General features: G+C 37.1%; 1 protein-coding gene across 8 annotated transcripts in view; it reads left to right on the forward strand.

The window, feature by feature from the left end:
• PTPN13 (protein tyrosine phosphatase non-receptor type 13) overlaps positions 1-19,263 on the forward strand; it is a 203,675-nt gene that overhangs the window by 163,799 nt on the left and 20,613 nt on the right. For all 8 annotated transcript variants that reach the window (XM_036096776.2, XM_036096777.2, XM_078068905.1 and 5 more), the window contains 10 exons: positions 1,363-1,724; positions 5,970-6,132; positions 7,457-7,615; positions 8,109-8,280; positions 8,380-8,590; positions 11,498-11,568; positions 14,434-14,495; positions 16,641-16,734; positions 17,856-17,993; positions 18,092-18,180. In XM_036096776.2, coding sequence (XP_035952669.1) covers positions 1,363-1,724; positions 5,970-6,132; positions 7,457-7,615; positions 8,109-8,280; positions 8,380-8,590; positions 11,498-11,568; positions 14,434-14,495; positions 16,641-16,734; positions 17,856-17,993; positions 18,092-18,180 — 1,521 coding nt within the window. The remainder of the gene's footprint in view (positions 1-1,362; positions 1,725-5,969; positions 6,133-7,456; positions 7,616-8,108; positions 8,281-8,379; positions 8,591-11,497; positions 11,569-14,433; positions 14,496-16,640; positions 16,735-17,855; positions 17,994-18,091; positions 18,181-19,263) is intronic.

Raw genomic sequence — 19,263 nt, forward strand, 5'->3', positions numbered from 1 at the left:
TATTATAAACAGCATTTTATGAGAATACATTGATTTTGGGCACCAGGTAGGAAGAACTGAATGGAACTCTCTTAATGAGTATGTAAATTGATACAATCTTTCCGGAAAGCAATCTGGAAATATTTAACAAGGCCTTTAAGAACATCCTATGTGCTGATTATTAAATAGAAAATTACAAGGAGGGGCACCTGGGTGGCTCAGTCAGTTGAGCGGCTGGCTACCTTCAGCTCAGGTCATGATTCCAGTGTCCTAGGATCAAGCCCCGCGTCAGACTCCCTGCTTGGCGGGAAGCCTAATTCTCCCTCTTCTTCCCATTTGTGCTCTCTGTCGCTATCTCTGTCTCTGTCTCTCTCTCTCTCTCTCAAATAAATTAATAAAATCTTTAAAAAAATAGAAAATTACAAGGAAATAATGAGAAACTGAGGTGAAAATGTCCATACAAAGAATCTCTGGGGCACCTGGGTGGCTCAGTCGTCAAGCGTCTGCCTTCGGCTCAGGTCATGATCCCAGGGTCCTGGGATCAAGCACCGCATCAGGCTCCCTGCTCAGCAGGAGGCCTGCTTCTCCCTCTCACACTCCCTCTGCTTGTGTTCCCTCTCGCTGTGTGTCTCTCTGTCAAATAAATAAATAAGATCTTAAAAAAAAAAAATCTCTGGATTTCTATTAATAGTAGAAGTTAGATACAGTTCTCTGTAAAATAAAAGAATTCTGAAATAAATGAAAGGTATAGCCATCTGTGGGATCATTACACAGTTTTATGCAGTTTTTTTTCAAAGCATATTTAAGGACTTCAGAAAATATTAATGATAGAAACCTAAATTTGAAAGTAAGTTACAGGGATGCCTGGCTGGCTCAATCGGTGGAGCATGTGACTCTTGATCTCAAGGTCGGGAGTTTGAGCCCCACATTGGGTGTAGAGAGTACTTAAAAATAAAATCTTCAAAAAAAAAAAGTAGGATACAAAGTACAATATATAGTATAAGTCATGTAATATTAACAGTTATATTTATATATGGTTTTTCTCTCTAATGAGCATAAATTACCTTCATTGTCAAAATATAATTGCATATTTTAATAGAAAGTGCTGTTCAGCATGTTCCTTTTCAATTAAGTGGGTTTTTTTAAAGATTTTATTTGTTTATTTGGGTGAGAGAGAGAGCGCACAAGCAGAAGGAGGGGCAGAAGCAGACTCCCCGCTGAGCTGGGAGCCCAGCTCAGAGCTTGATCCCAGGAACCCGGGATCACAACCTGAGCCGACATCAGACACTTAACCGACTGAGCCACCCAGGCGCCACTCAATTAAGTGTTCTAAAGTTAATATAAGTTGTCACACTCTGATCTCTTTGAATGTGTGCATTACAGACCCCACTGCACTCTCCAGCACAAGTACTTCCAAACAACACCAAAGACTCCTCTCAACCAGCATGTGTGGAGCAAGGCACCAGCTCAGATGAAAATGAAATGTATGACAAAAGCAAGAAACAATGCACATCCCCATCCAGGAGAGACAGTTACAGTGACAGTAGTGGGAGTGGAGAAGACTTGGTGAAAGCTCCAGCAAAGATACCAAATAGGAGCTGGAGTTCATCTTTGCATCAGACTCTAAACAACATGGGATCACAGGCACAAAGTCAACATGAAGCATCTAAGAGTAAAGAAGATGCCATTTGTACCATGTTTTACTATCCTCAGAAAATACCCAGTAAAGCAGAACTTGAGGACAGGTATTGTCAATATATGTAGCACTCAAAGCAACTGGTTATTGTGAGTAATGGGAGTAGCAACCTACATTTCTCTAAGGATGAAATACGTCTATGTGTAAATGAACTTCACAGTGATCAGGCAGATGATGACTGTATTAGATACCTAGTTATTGTGACTGACAGTTGCAAACCAGTAAGCTCTCTAGCCTTTCGACCTGAGACTTGCTGATCTCCTGAGCATATTTAGTTGAAATTGGGAAAGTTGTTTGCATTTCGTCATCATTCATATTACTTAAAAGAGAGAGAAGAGACCTGTTTAGATAGTGATGGGCAGAAGAGTAGGGAGTACAAATATAAAGGGAAGTCGTTGGGAAGGAAGAGACAGAGAGTTTAAAAAGATAAGATATAAAACTGCAGAAGATGGGGAAAGATGATTGAAAGCATAAAGGCAAAAAAAAAAAGAAAGAAAGACTACATTTATACCTCTAACAGTTATTCATACATTTTATTATTTGGTTACATCTTTGTGTATATCCAGGTGCAACCATATTTGTTCAAGGTCTTGGGTGTTTGGGGTTTTTCCCCATTTTATCATCCAAAATAACCACAGAAATAAGACTTCTATTCTTTTTTTTTTTTTTACAATTTTTTTTAAATTTTATTTTATTATGTTATATTAATCACCATACATTACATCATTAGGTTTTGATGTAGTGTTCCATGGTTCATTGTTTGCGTATAACACCCAGTGCTCCATTCAATACTTGCCCTCTTAAATACCCATCACCAGGCTAACCCATCCCCCTCCCCCCCTCCCCTCTAGAACCCTCAGTTTTTTTCTCAGAGTCCATAGTCTCTCATGGTTTGTCTTCCCAACACCATTTGTTGAAGAGACGGTCTTTTTTCCACTGGACATTCTTTCCTGCTTTGTCGAAGATTCGTTGACCATACAGTTGAGGGTCCATTTCTGGGCTCTCTGTTCTGTTCCATTGATCTATGTGTCTGTCTTTGTGCCAGTACCATACTGTCTTGATGATGACAGCTTTGTAATAGAGCTTGAAGTCCGGAATTGTGATGCCGCCAGCTTTGCTTTTCTTTTTCAACATTCCTCTGGCTATTAGGGGTCTTTTCTGGTTCCACACAAATTTTAGGATTAATTTGTTCCATTTCTTTGAAAAAAGTTGATGGTATTTTGATAGGGATTGCATTAAATGTGTAGATTACTCTAGGTAGCATTGACATCTTCACAATATTTGTTCTTCCAATCCATGAGCAGGGAACGTTTTTCCATTTCTTTGTGTCTTCCTCAATTTCTTTCATGAGTATTTTATAGTTTTCTGAGTACAGATTCTTTGCCTCTTTGGTTAGATTTATTCCTATGTATCTTATGGTTTTGGGTGCAATTGTAAATGGGATCGACTCCTTAATTTCTCTTTCTTCTGTCTTGTTGTTGGTGTATAGAAATGCAGCTGATTTCTGTGCATTGATTTTATATCCTGCCACTTTACTGAATCCCTGTATGAATTCTAGCAGTTTTGGGGTGGAGTCTTTTGGGTTTTCCACATAAAGTATCATATCATCTGTAGAGAGTGAGAGTTTGACTTCTTCTTTGCCAATTCGGATGCCTTTTATTTCTTTTTGTTGTCTGATTGCTGTTGCTAGGACTTCTAGTACTGTGTTGAATCACAGTGGTGATAGTGGACATCCCTGCCGTGTTCCTGACCTTAGGGGGAAAGCTCTCAGTTTTTTCCCATTGAGAATGATATTCGCTGTGGGTTTTTCATAGATGGCTTTTATGATATTGAGGTATGTACCGTCTATCCCTACACTCTGAAGAGTTTTAATCAAGAAAGGATGCTGTACTTTGTCAAATGCTTTTTCTGCATCTATTGAGAGGATCATATGGTTCTTGTTCTTTCTTTTATTAATGTTGTGTATCACATTGATTTGCAGATGTTGAACCAACCTTGCAGCCCAGGAGTAAATCCCACTTGGTCGTGGTGAATAATCCTTTTAATGTACTGTTGGATCCTATTGGCTAGTATTTTGGTGAGAATTTTTGCATCCATGTTCATCAGGGATATTGGTCTGTAATTCTCCTTTTTGATGGGGTCTTTGTCTGATTTTGGGATCAAGGTAATGGTGGCCTCATAAAATGAGTTTGGAAGTTTTCCTTCCATTTCTATTTTTTGGAACGGTTTCAGAAGAATAGGTGTTAATTCTTCTTTAAATGTTTGGTAGAATTCCCCTGGGAAGCCATCTGGCCCTGGGCTCTTGTTTTTTGGGAGATTTTTGATAACTGCCTCAATTTCCTTAGTGGTTATAGGTCTGTTCAGGTTTTTTATTTCATCCTGGTGCAGTTTTGATAGTTTATACATCTCTAGGAGTGTATCCATTTCTTCCAGATTATCTAATTTGCTGGCATAGAGTTGCTCATAATATGTTCTTATAATTGTTTGTATTTCTCTGGTGTTGGTTGTGATCTCTCCTCTTTCATTCATGATTTTATTTATTTGGGTCATTTCTCTTTTCTTTTTGATAAGTCTGGCCAGGGGTTTATCAATCTTATTAATTCTTTCAAAGAACCAGGTCCTAGTTTCATTGATCTGTTCTACTGTTCTTTTGGTTTCTATTTCATTGATTTCTGCTCTAATCTTTATTATTTCTCTTCTCCTGCTGGATTTAGGCTTTATTTGCTGTTCTTTCTACAGCTCCTTTAGGTGTAGTGTTAGGTTTTGTAGAAAGACTTTTATTGCTATATACTTTCCTCTTAGGACTGCCTTTGCTGCATCCCAAAGATTTTGAACAGTTGGTTTTCATTTTCATTTGTTTCCATGAATTTTTTTAATTCTTCTTTAATTTCCTGGTTGAATTTAGTGCCATTGTATTGGCTGTAAGGTGACTGTTATTGTATATTGTCTCTGTTCCTTTCTGGTCTATGTTACTTTTAGGCTCTCTCCTTGCTTAGAGGACCCCTTTCAACATTTCCTGTAGGGTTGGTTTTGTGTTTGCAAATTCTTTTAGTTTTTGTTTGTCCTGGAAGCTTTTTATCTCTCCTTCTATTTTCAGTGACAGCCTAGCTGGATATAGTATTCTTGGCTGCATATTTTTCTCATTTAGTGCTCTGAATATATCATGCCAGTCCTTTCTGGCCTGCCAGGTCTCTGTGGATAGGTCTGCTGCCAACCTAATGTTTCTACCATTTTAGGTTATAGATCTCTTGTCCTGAGCTGCTTTCAGGATTTTCTCTTTGTCTCTGAGACTCGTAAGTTTTACTATTAGATGTTGGAGTGTTGACCTATGTTTATTGATTTTGAGGGGGTTCTCTGTGCCTCCTGGATTTTGATACCTGTTTCCTTCCCCAAATTAGGGAAGTCTCTGCTATAATTTGCTCCAATATACCTTCTGCCCCTCTCTTTCTTCTTCCTCTGGGATCCCAATTATTCTAATATTGTTTTGTCTTATGGTATCACTTATCTCTTGAATTCTGCCCTCGTGATCCAGTTGTTGTTTATCTCTCTTTTTCTCAGCTTCTTTATTCTCCATCATTTGCTCTTTTGTATCACTAATTCTCTCTTCTGCCTCATTTATCCTAGCGGTTAGAGCCTCCATTTTTGATTGCACATCATTAATAGCCTTTTTGATTTCGACTTGGTTAGATTTTAGTTCTTTTATTTCTCCAGAAAGGGTTTCTCTAGTATCTTCCATGCTTTTTTCAAGCCCAGCTAGTATCTTTATAATCGTCATTCTGAACTCTAGTTCTGACATCTTACGAATGTCTGTATTGATTAGGTCCCTGGCAGTCAGTACTGCCTCTTATTCTTTTTTTTTGAGGTGAGTTTTTCTGTCTTGTCATTTTGTCCAGAGGAGAATAGATGAATGAAAGAACAAAATGCCAACAGATTTGTATTCTTTTCTTATTTTTTTTTTCTTATTCGGTTGAAACACACATTAGGCTTCTGATAACATTAGCTTCATCCTTGAATTAACAACTAGGAATCAAAAGTATATTTTTTAACCTGTCTTACTAATTTATGCAGCTTAAAGAGCTTCAAAATAAAACCTGGACAGAGAATAAAAATTGGTAATGTTAGCATATAACAGATATGAAATGAATTCGTAGTCCAGAGTCAGGCAAAAAATAGCTAGGATTGCAATCAAAAGCAGACATGAATATTTGTTAAGCATTTTCGGTTTGTGGCACAAACTTACTATATTGGATTGAAAGGTATTTGAAAATAGTCTTGGCTTTTTTTGTCTGTGTAGCAATCCTCCTTCCCCTCTACCACCGGATATGACTCTTGGAGAATCTGCTTCCACTAATTCAATGGATAAATATCATATATATCACATTTCTGAACCAACTAGACAAGAAAGCTTGACATCTTTGAAAAATGACTTGGAAAACCACCTTGAAGACTTTGAGCTGGTGAGTTGTTTCCTCTGTATTAAGAAAATTCCGTATTTTCTCAAGTAAGATGTAGTCACACACAATTTCCCTTTAGGGAAAAGGCAGCCTTTTAAAGTAGCTTCATATCCATGGCTAGTAGATAACATGTCTGGTGTGTTTCTGTGCTGTGAATCCAAGGGAAAGGGAAAAAGACCCGGGTATAAATCCTGACCCTACCACTTACTTGTGGTAATTGGGCAGATGCCTGTAGAATTACTTAATTCTTCTGAGCCTTAGTAGTTCTGGCTATAAAATGGGGCTAGTAACCTCATAGTATTGTGGTAAGGATTAAATGAAATATACGTAGAGCACCTAAGACAGTATCTGCTATTTCCCAAATTCTGATGAGTTACCTATTTAATTTTTAATCAAGTTTGCATGTAATTTTTTTCTCCTCCACACTTTTTTTGTGTGTGCCCAAATGGAATCCTTTACACTGTACTAATAGCCCTAGGACTTCTAAACCTTTACATTCAGTATGGAAGCCGAATGTTCAAGAATAATATCCTTTACCTTGATTGAAATCAGCCTTTTTCAATATTGTTTTTATTACCCAAGTAATAAATATTTATTGTAGGAAAATTAAAAAACAAAGAAAAAAAGATTAAAGCCATTGATAATCTCACCACATAAAAATCGTAAAAATCATTTTGGAGTTAATCTCTCCAGATACCTGGTTTGCCTAGAAGCGTGTGTGTGTGTGTAACATCTACATCTTCAGTTTCGTTCTCAGCAGTAGAAAATAATCTTTTCTCAGAAAGAAGAAAATCTTTGAATGATTTCCTTTAGAAGTGTGTCATCACCCTATATGCTATAAGCAACCTTCATATCTCATTCAAAATCTTTTTTAAAAAAATTTTTTTATATAATTAAATGATGTTGTAATATTTAGTCACCAAAGCCTTCGTGTTTGTACAAGAAAACCTTTTCTTTTATGGCTCTTGGCATCTATCTTGACTGTTTAGAAATATATGAAGAATTTTTCTGAAACCTCCGCTGAAAATATATTCTTTAATCATCAATGTATAACCACCTTGTGTATCCTGAAAATACAAAAGCTGAAGCATGAGTAAGTTTTGTCTCAGCTGTCTAGACAAACACATAGTGTTATATCTAAACCCAACTTTTACATGGGGGTACATTCTATCTAGAATTGGATAGACCTAGCTTCTTCACTTGGTTAAGATCAGTAACCTTTTAAGGTTTGATTTCCTCCTCTTTTATTCAGTAGAAATAACAGTCCTCTCTGTTCATTGATGGGCAAAAATAGACAACCTGAAGAGTCACTGTTTTCTTCCCTTAGGAAGTAGAACTCCTCATTACCCTAATTAAATCAGAAAAAGGAAGCCTGGGTTTTACAGTAACCAAAGGCAGTCAGAGTATTGGTTGTTATGTTCATGATGTCATTCAAGATCCAGCCAAAAGTGATGGAAGGCTAAGACCTGGGGACCGGCTCATAAAGGTAAGACATTACCAAAATGGATTTGTGCAAATGTAGCCAAAAACTAAGCCAGAGCTGGAGGAGAACAAGAAGGTTGAGTTAATATAACACTCCATTTATTTGTTTGGTTTATATTTTCCATCCCAACCTCTTAAAGATAAGACCTTTATATAGTTAACAGTTTAGGGAATGCTTACAGTTCCCTTTTTAATTAGGAAGTGCCTCTAATCTCACTTAAAGCATAAGCTTTAAGCTATCCTGGGTATCAAGGACAGAAAGTTTCTTAAATTTGTATGAGGATAAATTTCCAATATTAACAAAATAATGATGCATTTATATTTTACATTATTATTTCATATGTAATTACTTGATCATTATACTTATGATTTCCACAGTAAAGGGAATTAGCAATAAATTAGAGACCACTCTCTTACTGGCTAATATACAGCTAGGGAGATTACTGTATTTTCATGGCAACTTCTAATCCTGTTTTGCCTCTTTCTCATTTTTGTAGGTTAATGATACATATGTTACAAACATGACTCACACAGATGCAGTGAATCTGCTCCGAGCTGCACCCAAGACAGTCAGATTAGTTCTAGGACGAATTCTAGAATTACCCAGGATGCCAGTGCTGCCTCATTTGCTACCTGACATTACATTAACATGCCACAAGGAGGAGTTGGGTAATGCACATTCAAGCTTTGTGCAGTGTGATTTTCTTGGCTAGGTTAAAAGTAAGTACTCTTAAGACTAAGGAAACCAATATTTTCTATTCCCTGAAGGTTTTTCCTTATCTGGAGGTCATGACAGCCTTCATCAAGTGGTATATATTAGTGATATCAATCCGAGGTCAGATGCAGCCATTGAGGGTAATCTCCAGCTATTAGACATCATCCACTATGTGAACGGAGTCAGCACACAAGGAATGACCTTGGAAGAAGCTAAGAGAGCATTAGACATGTCACTTCCTTCAGTGGTGCTGAAAGCAACAAGGTACTCTGCAATTACTTACGGGTTTTGTGTGTTTGCACAAGTTTCAGGCTGTTGATTACACTTATGCTATCTTAAAAGATATTCCTAAATTAGTAACTCATAGACTAAACTGGCAAGAATTAATAAAGTTAGAACAGACTTCTTTTTTTTTTTACATTTTTTATTTATTTAAGTACTCTCTACACCCAACATGGGGCTCGAACTCACAACCCCAAGATCAAGAGTCACATGCTCTTCCAACTGAACCAGCCAGGCACCCCCAGAATAGAATTATTGATAGGAGATTCCAAGAGCACGTTAAGTGGATTAGTGTTTGGATACATGTTTGCAGCTGTCAATAAGGTAGTTACGACGTTTGTCAGCATGTTTTCAGTTGTAAGTAACAGAAAAATACAACTCAACTTGGTTTAAACAATAAAGGGTTTATATGATTTTAAAAGTCCAAAGATGACGTGGTCATCAGGTAAAACGGTGATGCACTATCCAGAACAGTCTTCTGACAATCCTCCCAATGACCATGGTAAACCAAGGACTGTCTGCTGATTGCCTTAGACCTAAATTAAGGCCAGTCCCTGAGTTGAGGCAAAGGGATAAGAATATACTGATTGGCCTAGGCCAGTCCTGGCCCATTCCCAGAGCTGGGGCAAAGTCAGTCCTACCCAAACCTCATGTCTACGACCAATGAGGCATAGAATTACCACTTTCAGTACACGGTATAACAATTTCACATTATAAGAAGTGCTAATGGGCACTTTTCTTTCACTTAATAATATAAATAAATTGGAAAAAATGTATGTATTAGTTTCAAATTACTACAAATATAGTGGCTTAAATGATACAAGTTTATTACCCTAATAGTTCTGGAAGTCAGAAATACAAAATGGGTTTCACTGGGCTAAAATCAAGATGCTATCAGGGCTGCATTCTTTCTGTAGGCTCCAGGAGAAAATCCATTTCCTTGCCTTTTCTACCTTCTAGAGATTCCCCATATTCCTTGGCTCATGGCCCCCTTCCATCTTCAAAGCCAGCAGTGACAACACTCTACTTCTGTTGTCACATCTCTTTCTCTGGACTCTGCCTTTCCTGCCTTCTTTCACTTATAAGGACCTCTGTGATTACATTGGGCCTACCTAGATAGTACAAAATAACCTCCCCATCTTTAGATCCTCAGCTTACATCTGCAAAATCCCTTTTACCATAAGGTAACATATTCACAGGTTTAGAGGATTAGAATGTAGACACCTTTGTGGGGCCATTATTCTGCCTACTACAGTGTACATACAGCCAGGCTTTCTAGATTACAGATTTATGTTACATTTTTATCTGTGATACATGATGAGTTTTACATAGTATGTCTTTGAAAATATAGGAACTATAATTAAATCATTTGATCATAAACATTTGTTCCTTCTAAACCTTTAAATTAGATTACGTACTTTTTTCCTTTGAATGTAATCCCTGCTCTTTTCCCTCTTATATTTCTGAAAATTTGATTGGCATACATTTATTTTCATAGATGTAGCTGAATGTTAATTAGTGGAGGAGGAAAGTGTTCAAACAGCCTGGACAATATTTTTGTGAAAATTAATATCTCTGCTAACCATAGATCTAACTGAATTTTTTTGCCTCAAAATCCATAGAGTACCCTTTCCCCGAGCCCTGAAATCACTTTCTTTTGCCTTTCTGCTTTTATCTTCACTGTAGTCACTACAGATATAGTGGTGCTAGTCACAATTACTTTCCCCTTCATTCTTCCTCAAGCTTTCTCCACTACTGTATATATTTGTCCTCTTTAAAGTCCAAAGGGTAGCCATACAGAGGGGTAGAGATCTGTGGTAATTATCTGTATGTCAAGAACTGTACAGAGTCTGTGGTCTTACCGGACTTGCAAGCTAATAAACCAGCCAATTACTGTTTCTTGGGTGCTGGAAGAAGGTATGAAACTCTTGGATCAGAGACAAAATATTTTTTGAGTAACCACAAGCAGCGTGGGCATGGCATTGGTGTCAATTCCACACATCTTCTAAGTCTCCTGAAGATGACATATGTGGGCCTAGTGGATTCCTGAACATGCAGTGGGTTGTATTACAGGAGGGGAATACCATGAGAAGAGGAACCCTCCCCTTTATGGCATCCTGTAAGAAAACCTGCTTTTTATTTGGAGAGAGAGGTTACCTCATTCCTCAAGCTTTCTCACCACAAACACAGCCTTGAGAATTGGCCCAGATAAAAAGCAGTCAGTGCCTTGCACTTCTGGGGTACCCAGGAAGAACATACAGGGCCCACGGCAAATTGCTTCTCCCAGCACTCTATACTTTAGGCAGACTCCCTTTTCTCTCAAGTACTAGCAACAATAAGATTGCATACTAGTCCTCTGCTTCCAAGGTGCTCTCTTTTTGACAGTTTTTCACATTGGGTGGTACTATCCTTCTTATAATCCTTTAAACAAATATATTTTGTCTAGGTTTTCACTTTAAATAATTTTTTAAAAAATATGTATCAAGGGCTTCAAATATACAAAATGTAGTGATCTATAATTCCTAAGTTATCTTTGAATTATCACCTGAGTGTGACAGTGAACTAAGTAATTAGATCATGAATATTACAAGTGTTTTAAATGAGAGGGGAAATGTGGTAGTGTGTTAAACTGAAACCCAGAGAAAAATCATGTAAAGAAGTGATTCTTAATCTTTTTTCAGTCAAGAATATCTCCCTCCAGAAAATACGTAGATGAAAATTGATACAAATTTTGTCTACAGCTTCAGGGGTGCCTGGTCCCCCCTGAAGCCCATCTAAAATAAAATTCCTGAGGCTCAATAGTTAGCATATGGTTCAAAGGGTATTTGAACAAACATCTTAATTTGGAATTTCCTTTTCTTTCTTCTTTTTTTTTTTTTTATGACACAGAGATGGTCATCCAGTGGTCCCAAGTTCCAAGAGGTCTGCTGTTTCAACTCCACAGTCAACCAGAGCCAACGGTAAGGATACATTCATTTTATGATACAAGTAGTTACGCAGAGATAAATATTTTTCCTCTATTTCCTATGAGTAAACTAAGAATATCAGTGGTATCTATCTTTTAAGTTTATAATGAAGCATAAATACAATAATAATATCTGAAAAGCTTATCATAATGATTGTCACATAATAATTTATTCAGACAGTTACTGAATCTCTTCATTGTACCAGGCATTGGTCTGGTCATTGTAAGTATGGCAATGAATACACAAAGTATCTGCCTTACATTTTAGCATAATAATAGAAATTGTAGAGTTAGTAATTGTGGCAGTCGCTAACATAAATTTAATGCTTATCCTGGACTAAGCATTCTTTTAATTGCTTTAGTCCTCACAACAACCCTGTGAGAACAGTGTTAACTATAATCCTCCATTTAGAAGGGGAAACTGACACAGAGAAGTTTGACAACTCGCCCAAGCTCACAGAGTTAATAAATGGTAGAGCCAGAATTTAAACCTGGGGTGTCTGATTCCATGCTCTCATTTACATAATTGGGCTCAGTAAACATAGCTTTTATATGCTAGTGTTACATCAAAAACTAATGATGTACTGTATGGCGACTAATACAAAAAAAATTACCAAAAAAAAAATAATAAATGCTAGTGTGAATATAATAAGAATGATAGACGCAGGGGAATGTGGTTGAAATTAATGTATTTGAAATGTGAATTCAGTACTTCATACATAACTGAACTTTTAGGTTATCAGGCAGTAGTATCTAAATACCAAAGGAATCTCACTACTGCAGTTGTGATTTACCTACTAAATACTGAAGCAGAGCTCTTCCCCTCCTCCTCTGTTATCTTGAATGCCTTAGGGATCCTGGCTGCTCTCTAATAGTTCCAGTTCACATTAGAGTCGGACTGTCTCACAGAATAGTCAGGAGAGCATTTTTCTAGTAACCTCTGGGTCATCTGTAACTTTCAGAGCTAAAGAGAACTGTGCCCTGACCCCCTTGTAGAAACTGCCTAGTGATCTGTCTTAATGGGGTTCTCTGACTTGACTCCCACAGAACCGATTTCTTTATGAGTTCTGAAAATCATATAGTTATATTAGGAACTCTCTTATAGTGATGGGATTATAAAATGCCATAGCCATTTTATAAAACAGACAATTTCTTAAAAATTTAAACATGGGCCTCCCATGTGATCCAGCCATTCCACTCCTCTGTTTACTCAAGAGAAAAGAAAGCATATATCCATACACAAAAAGCATATATCCGTACAGCTTCCTTTGTAAAAGTCAAAATCACAAACCACTCAAATGTCCAAAAACAAATGAATAAACCAATATATCCGAACAGCAGACTACTACTTAGTAATGAAAATGGTCTATTGAGACATATAGCAACATAATCAAAATAACCTCAAAATAAAACCTCAGAGTGAAAGAAGCCAGACAGAAGGGAGTTTATACTGTATTATTCCATTTATTCAAAATTATAGAAAATGCAAATTATAGTGACAGAAAGCAGATTAGTTGTTGCTTAGAGACAGAGAAGGTGAGGGGCACTTAGGGGAACAGGAGGAAGAGATAACAAATAATAAACTATTATGTTTTGTACTATTCCAGGATGATTTTTTGAACCAGTAGTTTATTATTAGTATGCTTTTTTCAGTATTTTTCCTGGAAGTTAAATAATGTATTATATCTCCTGGAAATGATATTAAAAGGCATTCTTGGCTCTTTGTAACATCATCCACATAATTATAGAAATTCATCCCTACAAATTTCATGTCAACCTTCATCTTTCTAGATGGAAACTTTTTAAAGAATTATTTATTTAGGTACGCCTGAGTGGCTCTGTCGGTTAAGCGTCTGCCTTCAGCTCAGGTCATGATCCCAGGGTCCTGGGATCGAGTCCCGCATGAGGCTCCTTGCTCAGCGGGGAGCCTGCTTCTTCCTCTGCCTGCCTCTCTCTCTCTCTGACAAATAAATAAATAAAATCTTTAAAAAAAAAAAAAAAAGATTTATTTATTTATTTGAGAGCGTGTGTGCACACACAAGTTGGGGAGGGACAGAGGGAGAGATTCTCAAGCAGAGTCCCCGCTGAGTGCAGACCCCCACACTGAGCTCGACCTCACCACCCATGAGATCATGAGCTGAGCTAAAATCACCAGTCGGCTGCTTAACCCACTGAGCCACCCCGGTGCCCCTCTGGGTGGAATTATTTTTAGGTCATTCTGTATTTTTTTTCTATTTTTTTCCTTTTTAACTTTTCCAAACTCTACTGTATCTTTCAAAATCTCATAAAAATATAATTTTAATGAAGCAAATTATTTTTAAATATGACTTTTTAACTGTAAGAGACATAATTTCATTTTAGTATATGTATTGAATCTTCGTACTGATGGCTAAGAGTTAAAATTAACATTTGGTTTAGACATATATTAAAAGTTCTATTTAGTTGTATCCATAACTTATTTTACTGTGTTAAATTGATAGCCTTTATGAAATGATATACATGGCTTGCTACCTTCCCTTAAATAGTAAAGTGAGTATAGGTCAGCACGTGTGATACCTCTCACATTCAGTCAGGATAATTTATATTCAGTGTCTCACACTAAAACCATTCAGTTCAAACTGAGCTCTCACGCAAACTACAGTATTTTCTTTCAAGAAATTAGCTTTTTCCTTGGAATAAACCCTTTCATAATATTTGATTCCATCTAGTTGGTTTTGAATCTCTTTGTAATACGACCTCTTCCAGTGTACTAATAAAAATAAGACACATGCACAGAAATGTGGGTTTTCTTTCACTATTTTGTTGTCCCTACTGTGGTTCCAGCTGGCTCTTCCCTGACTTCCTATGTTGTCCCTTTCAGGTCATCACCCTGTGGAGCCTTGCCACAAGCCTGCCCTCACTCCTAGTAATTCATTCTCCAAGGTAAGGAAAAGGCCACCTTCTTCGTGTCATGCTTCCTTAGCTGAATAACCAGCTTGTTTGTCTTGAACCAAACTGATTTCACATTTGAATATTTGCCTTTTTTAGATACATGTAGTGATAGTAGGAATCTATTTTAGTGAACTCATAGCCTTGCTAAGTAAAGCACACAGTGAACAGCCCCCACACAAGCAACCCTCCATCATTTAGCACATATTTAGCTCTTATATAACTAATTGCTTATATAGATAGCTTTAGTGCGATCTTTTTATTAATGTGCACAGTTCTTTTGGTTGTGTCTTACATACCCAGAAGAGAACATACATAATTAAGAGTAGAATTGGTCCTTTGGGTTAGTGTTGAGCAGCAGTGACTCTCAAGTGACAGTTCAGTCCTGCTGGTACAGATGGGACTGACAAAAGATAGAGGCTTATTTGCTTTTTAAAAGATATGGAAAATGCTTCACCACGTAATCAAATGTAAGAACCTAAGTCATTTAAGATTAGCACAGAAAAATCTGGAGGTGATTTAACGAAACTACTTTAATACATAACTAAATTCCACTTTGAGCTTTCTCTTTAAGGCCTTATGTATTCCCATTCGTTTGGTTAGCATTTCTTTTTATGATTTTCTTCTGGCATGTAATGTACATTCTAAAATGATCCCAGCTGGATCTTCATTTTGTGGAATTGTTTAATCCCACACACATCCCATACAGTCTATTCAGAACCCCACTATTTGAAAGTCTTTTCATGTAAGATCCAGAGCTGAGGCATTGGTCTCCTAGGAATCTGAAAACCCTATCATCTCAACAAGATTTCTGGATAAGAGCTGGATTTAGCATAGAAGGAAAATTTGGTGACCAGAAGGTCAAAATTCTATGTCTTTCAGCTCACTGGTCTAGCAAATCCTGAAAAGATATTGCAGTAGAAGAATTATTAGGCAGAAATGATTGGGACACTTAAATAATTGAGGTACAACAACACCCACTACTCCCTGTTTATTCATGAAGTCTACAATTACACACAACTGGAACACCTGAATTTTCATGTATATCTAGTGTTAGTCATGCTGTATGGTGTTCATTTTCTTTTTAAATATCAGCATGTTGTTGAAAGGGAGAAGGGGAGGATTTCTGTTTAAATTAATATGAAACTCTTAGAAACTAGGATCTCTGTTACTCATGATTTCAGACATTTTTTTTATTGGAGCTCAACTCTTTCAGGAAGTCTCTCAAACAATATTCTGTCCTTGATGCGAACGTCTGTACTATGAATTTCACGTAAAGATTGGAGTTTCACAATCCAGTAAAACTTGACATTATGTAACCACTAGTTATGAAGAAATAATTCTATCACATCTACCATTTTTACTTTTTGTCTTGATAAAAAGAATAAGATCTTCAGAGCAAACCACCTTTTATTTGTATATAATTATTTTAATTTATTCTAATCATTTAATTTTGCATTTTTGCTCAAATCAGTTTTCTTTCAATAGGCCATGCACCATGAAGTGTTCACAATTTACCATTGAATTAGAAAGTTACATTCTATTCAATAATTAATTTATAGTTATGCACCCATTGTTACTTTTCTTAAATTAGCCTAGATTTGAAAATCTTTATACCCAGCAGTTGACTAGAATGCTAAACTAGAGTGTGTGTCCAAGTCACAGCTTCACAAATACTTTTAAAAGATGATTTTTTTCCCTTTCCCTCAAGTTCTAAGTTTAATGATCCTATAAAACTTTCCTAAAAAGTTTTATGAAAGGTAAGTCCCATAAGATATGCCTCAAAAAAGAAATTTCTGCAGTCAAACAGATTTAAGAAATACTACGTAATAGAGTTTTCTTTGGCAACTCAAAATTCATAATAGTAAACATTGTGAGAATTCTTGGAATAAAAATAATGATTTGATGTTATGTAATCTGTTTCCAGAGATTTTCAATGATGGAAAGTCCCATCCTCTTTGTACATTCCATTGTACTGATGTTTCCTAGAAACACTGATCTATTATGGGCAGATATAAAATGGATTTTGTACTAAGAAAGAGGGAGAGAAGGACATGGTGGGGAAATCTACAGTCCCTCCCTAATCTTGGAAGTTAGTAATATAGTAAACTAATGATTTGCTCTGTTTTCATACTTTAGGTTAATGGGGAAGAAATAATTGAAGTTTTGTACCCTGAAGGAAAATGTTCTGCTTATCAGATGAAGGGATCAGCAAACTTGATTCTCTCCAAAGGTAGTTTTCCAAATCAATCATCCAATTACTCTACATGCCCTAATAATTCAGGTAACAAAGAAATATTAGGTATTGGGTTTACATGTTTCTATAGTGTAAAAAGGAAGGATTGTTGTTCAAAGAAATAAAAGAACAATGTAAAATTTATTGTTAGCTGCATTACTGTATAAATGTACTATATTCATTCTCATCTCTAATGTTAAAAATATTTTTAAATGATAGAAAAGATGGCTGGTTTTGTTTTTTTTTTAAGATTTTATTTATTTATTTGACAGAGAGAGACACAGCAAGAGAGGGAACACAAGCAGGGGGAGTGGGAGAGGGAGAAGCAGGCCTCCCGCCGAGCACAGCAGGGAGCCGATGTGGGGCTCAATCCTAGGACCCCAGGATCAATGACCTGAGCCGAAGGCAGACGCTTAACGACTGAGCCACCCAGGCACCCCAAGATGGCTGTTTTTGTTTGATAGTGTTGCTTATATTCTTTGAAGCAGCAACTCTAATAAGTTAGAAAATGTTTCTTGAGGATGTTTGGGCTGCCCTATTATATCCTTAATCTTTGTAAATTTTATTTCTTTTTTTTTTAAGAGAGCGTGTGCACACAAGAGCACACATGGTGCGGGGGCGTTGGGCAGAGGGGGAGAGAGAGAGAATCTTAAGCAGGCTCCACACCCAATGCACCATGCGATGTGGGGGCTCGCTCGCATGACCCTGATATCCTGACGTGAGCCAAAAACCAAGAATTGGGCCCTTAACCAACTAAGCCAACCAGGCACCCCAGTATACCCTTAATCTTTGTAACATAACTTCTTTAGTTGAATTTCTTTCATGAATTAATAATTTGGGATTAATTTAGGAAAATAAGCATTAAGTTATTGATTCACAGACATAGATTTTGGTTTATTTAAGTTGTATTTGTATGGTCTTTTGTCATGGCAGCCAGAGTCATGTTGGGACTAGAAATGTCTAGGTTCCACGAGTATAAATTGCTTTTCCAGTCCTGGCTGCTTTTCAAAGGAGATGCTTAAAATTTGAAAGACCTGCTATCTTTGATTTGACACGGTGTCTCTTTCTCATATCAATATTTTTAAAGTAAAATCTCACGTAAATTCCTGTTTTTCAAGAATCTAATGTACAAGAAGATGATATCTATGATGATCCTCAAGAAGCTGAAGTTATTCAGTCTCTGCTGGATGTTGTGGATGAGGAAGCCCAGAATCTTTTAAACCAAAATAATGCAGCAGGAGATGCCTGTACTTCAGGTAGATGAGCCAGAGTGAATGAGCCGGTATACTAAAGAGTACAAGAAGGCCTCTGGGGAGCATTTTAACTCCTTTTGGCCCATTTATTTCTCTCCCAGGTTCATTGAAAACCAATGGGCAGTTACCTGAAGAGAGAGCAGAAGATACAGACTGTGACGGTTCACCATTACCTGAAGATTTTACAGAGGTAAGGGTAATACCTAGATAAACACTCTAGGATGCTGTATATTGTTAGAATTGTGTGTCTCCTTAAGCTTGCTTTCTCTGCTGAGGCTTTAACCTCTGCCTCCCCTGCCTCCACCATTTCCGATTTCCCAGCACTGCTCACCCCCTGCCCTGACCTGGCATTCACAGGTTTATATGTATTTCTCTGGTTCCCATAGGCATTTGAGTTTGTAACCTGTCCTCGTGTGCTTGGACTGCCATCGCAAAATACCACCAACTAGGTGGCTTAAAATACAGAAATTCATTTTCTCACAATTCTGGAGGCTGAAAGTCCAAGATCAGTATGCCAGCAGGGTTGGTTTCTGATGAAACCGCTCTCCTTGGCTTGCAGATGGCCACCTTTTCACTGTGTCCTCACATGGCCATTCCTCTGTGTTCATGCACTCCTGGTGTCTCTTCCTTTTCTTATAAGGACACCAGTCCTGTTGGATTAGGGTCCCATCCTTATGACCTCATTTAGCTTTAATTACCTCGATAAAGATCCTAGTCTCCAAACATTATCACATTGGGGCTTAGGGCTTCAACCTGTGAATTGGGGGATCACAATTCAGTCCATAACATAGTCTTTGCTTTAACCAGTTATAAAATATAATTAAGTAAAATTTCATTCACAATAGTTAAAAACAAGTAAAAGCTATAGGCATAAATTCAACCCAAAATGTGTAAGACCTGTATTTTGAAAACTTCAAAGCTCTACAAAGAAGCAAAAGAAATATTAAATATTTCTATTCTTTGATAGAAAAACCTAAAATTTAAATTCTCCCTAGATTTACCCATAAGTTAAATATGGTCCCATAAAATATTTCGACTTTTTTTTTTTTTTTAAATGAGAAGCAGAGTGGTTTGCCAAAATGATTTCAAATTTCACTTGGAAGAAATTAGGACGTAAAACTGTCCAGTACAAATCTAAAAATTAAGGTTCAGCAGTGCCTGGGTGGCTCAAGCAGTTAAGCATCAGCCTTTGGCTCAGGTCATAATCCTGGGGTCCTGGGATTGAGCCTCATGTCGGGCTCCCTGCTCAGTGGGGAATCTGCTTCTCTCTCTC

This window comes from Halichoerus grypus, chromosome 3 (assembly GCF_964656455.1).
Source record: "Halichoerus grypus chromosome 3, mHalGry1.hap1.1, whole genome shotgun sequence".
NCBI lineage: Eukaryota > Metazoa > Chordata > Mammalia > Carnivora > Phocidae > Halichoerus > Halichoerus grypus.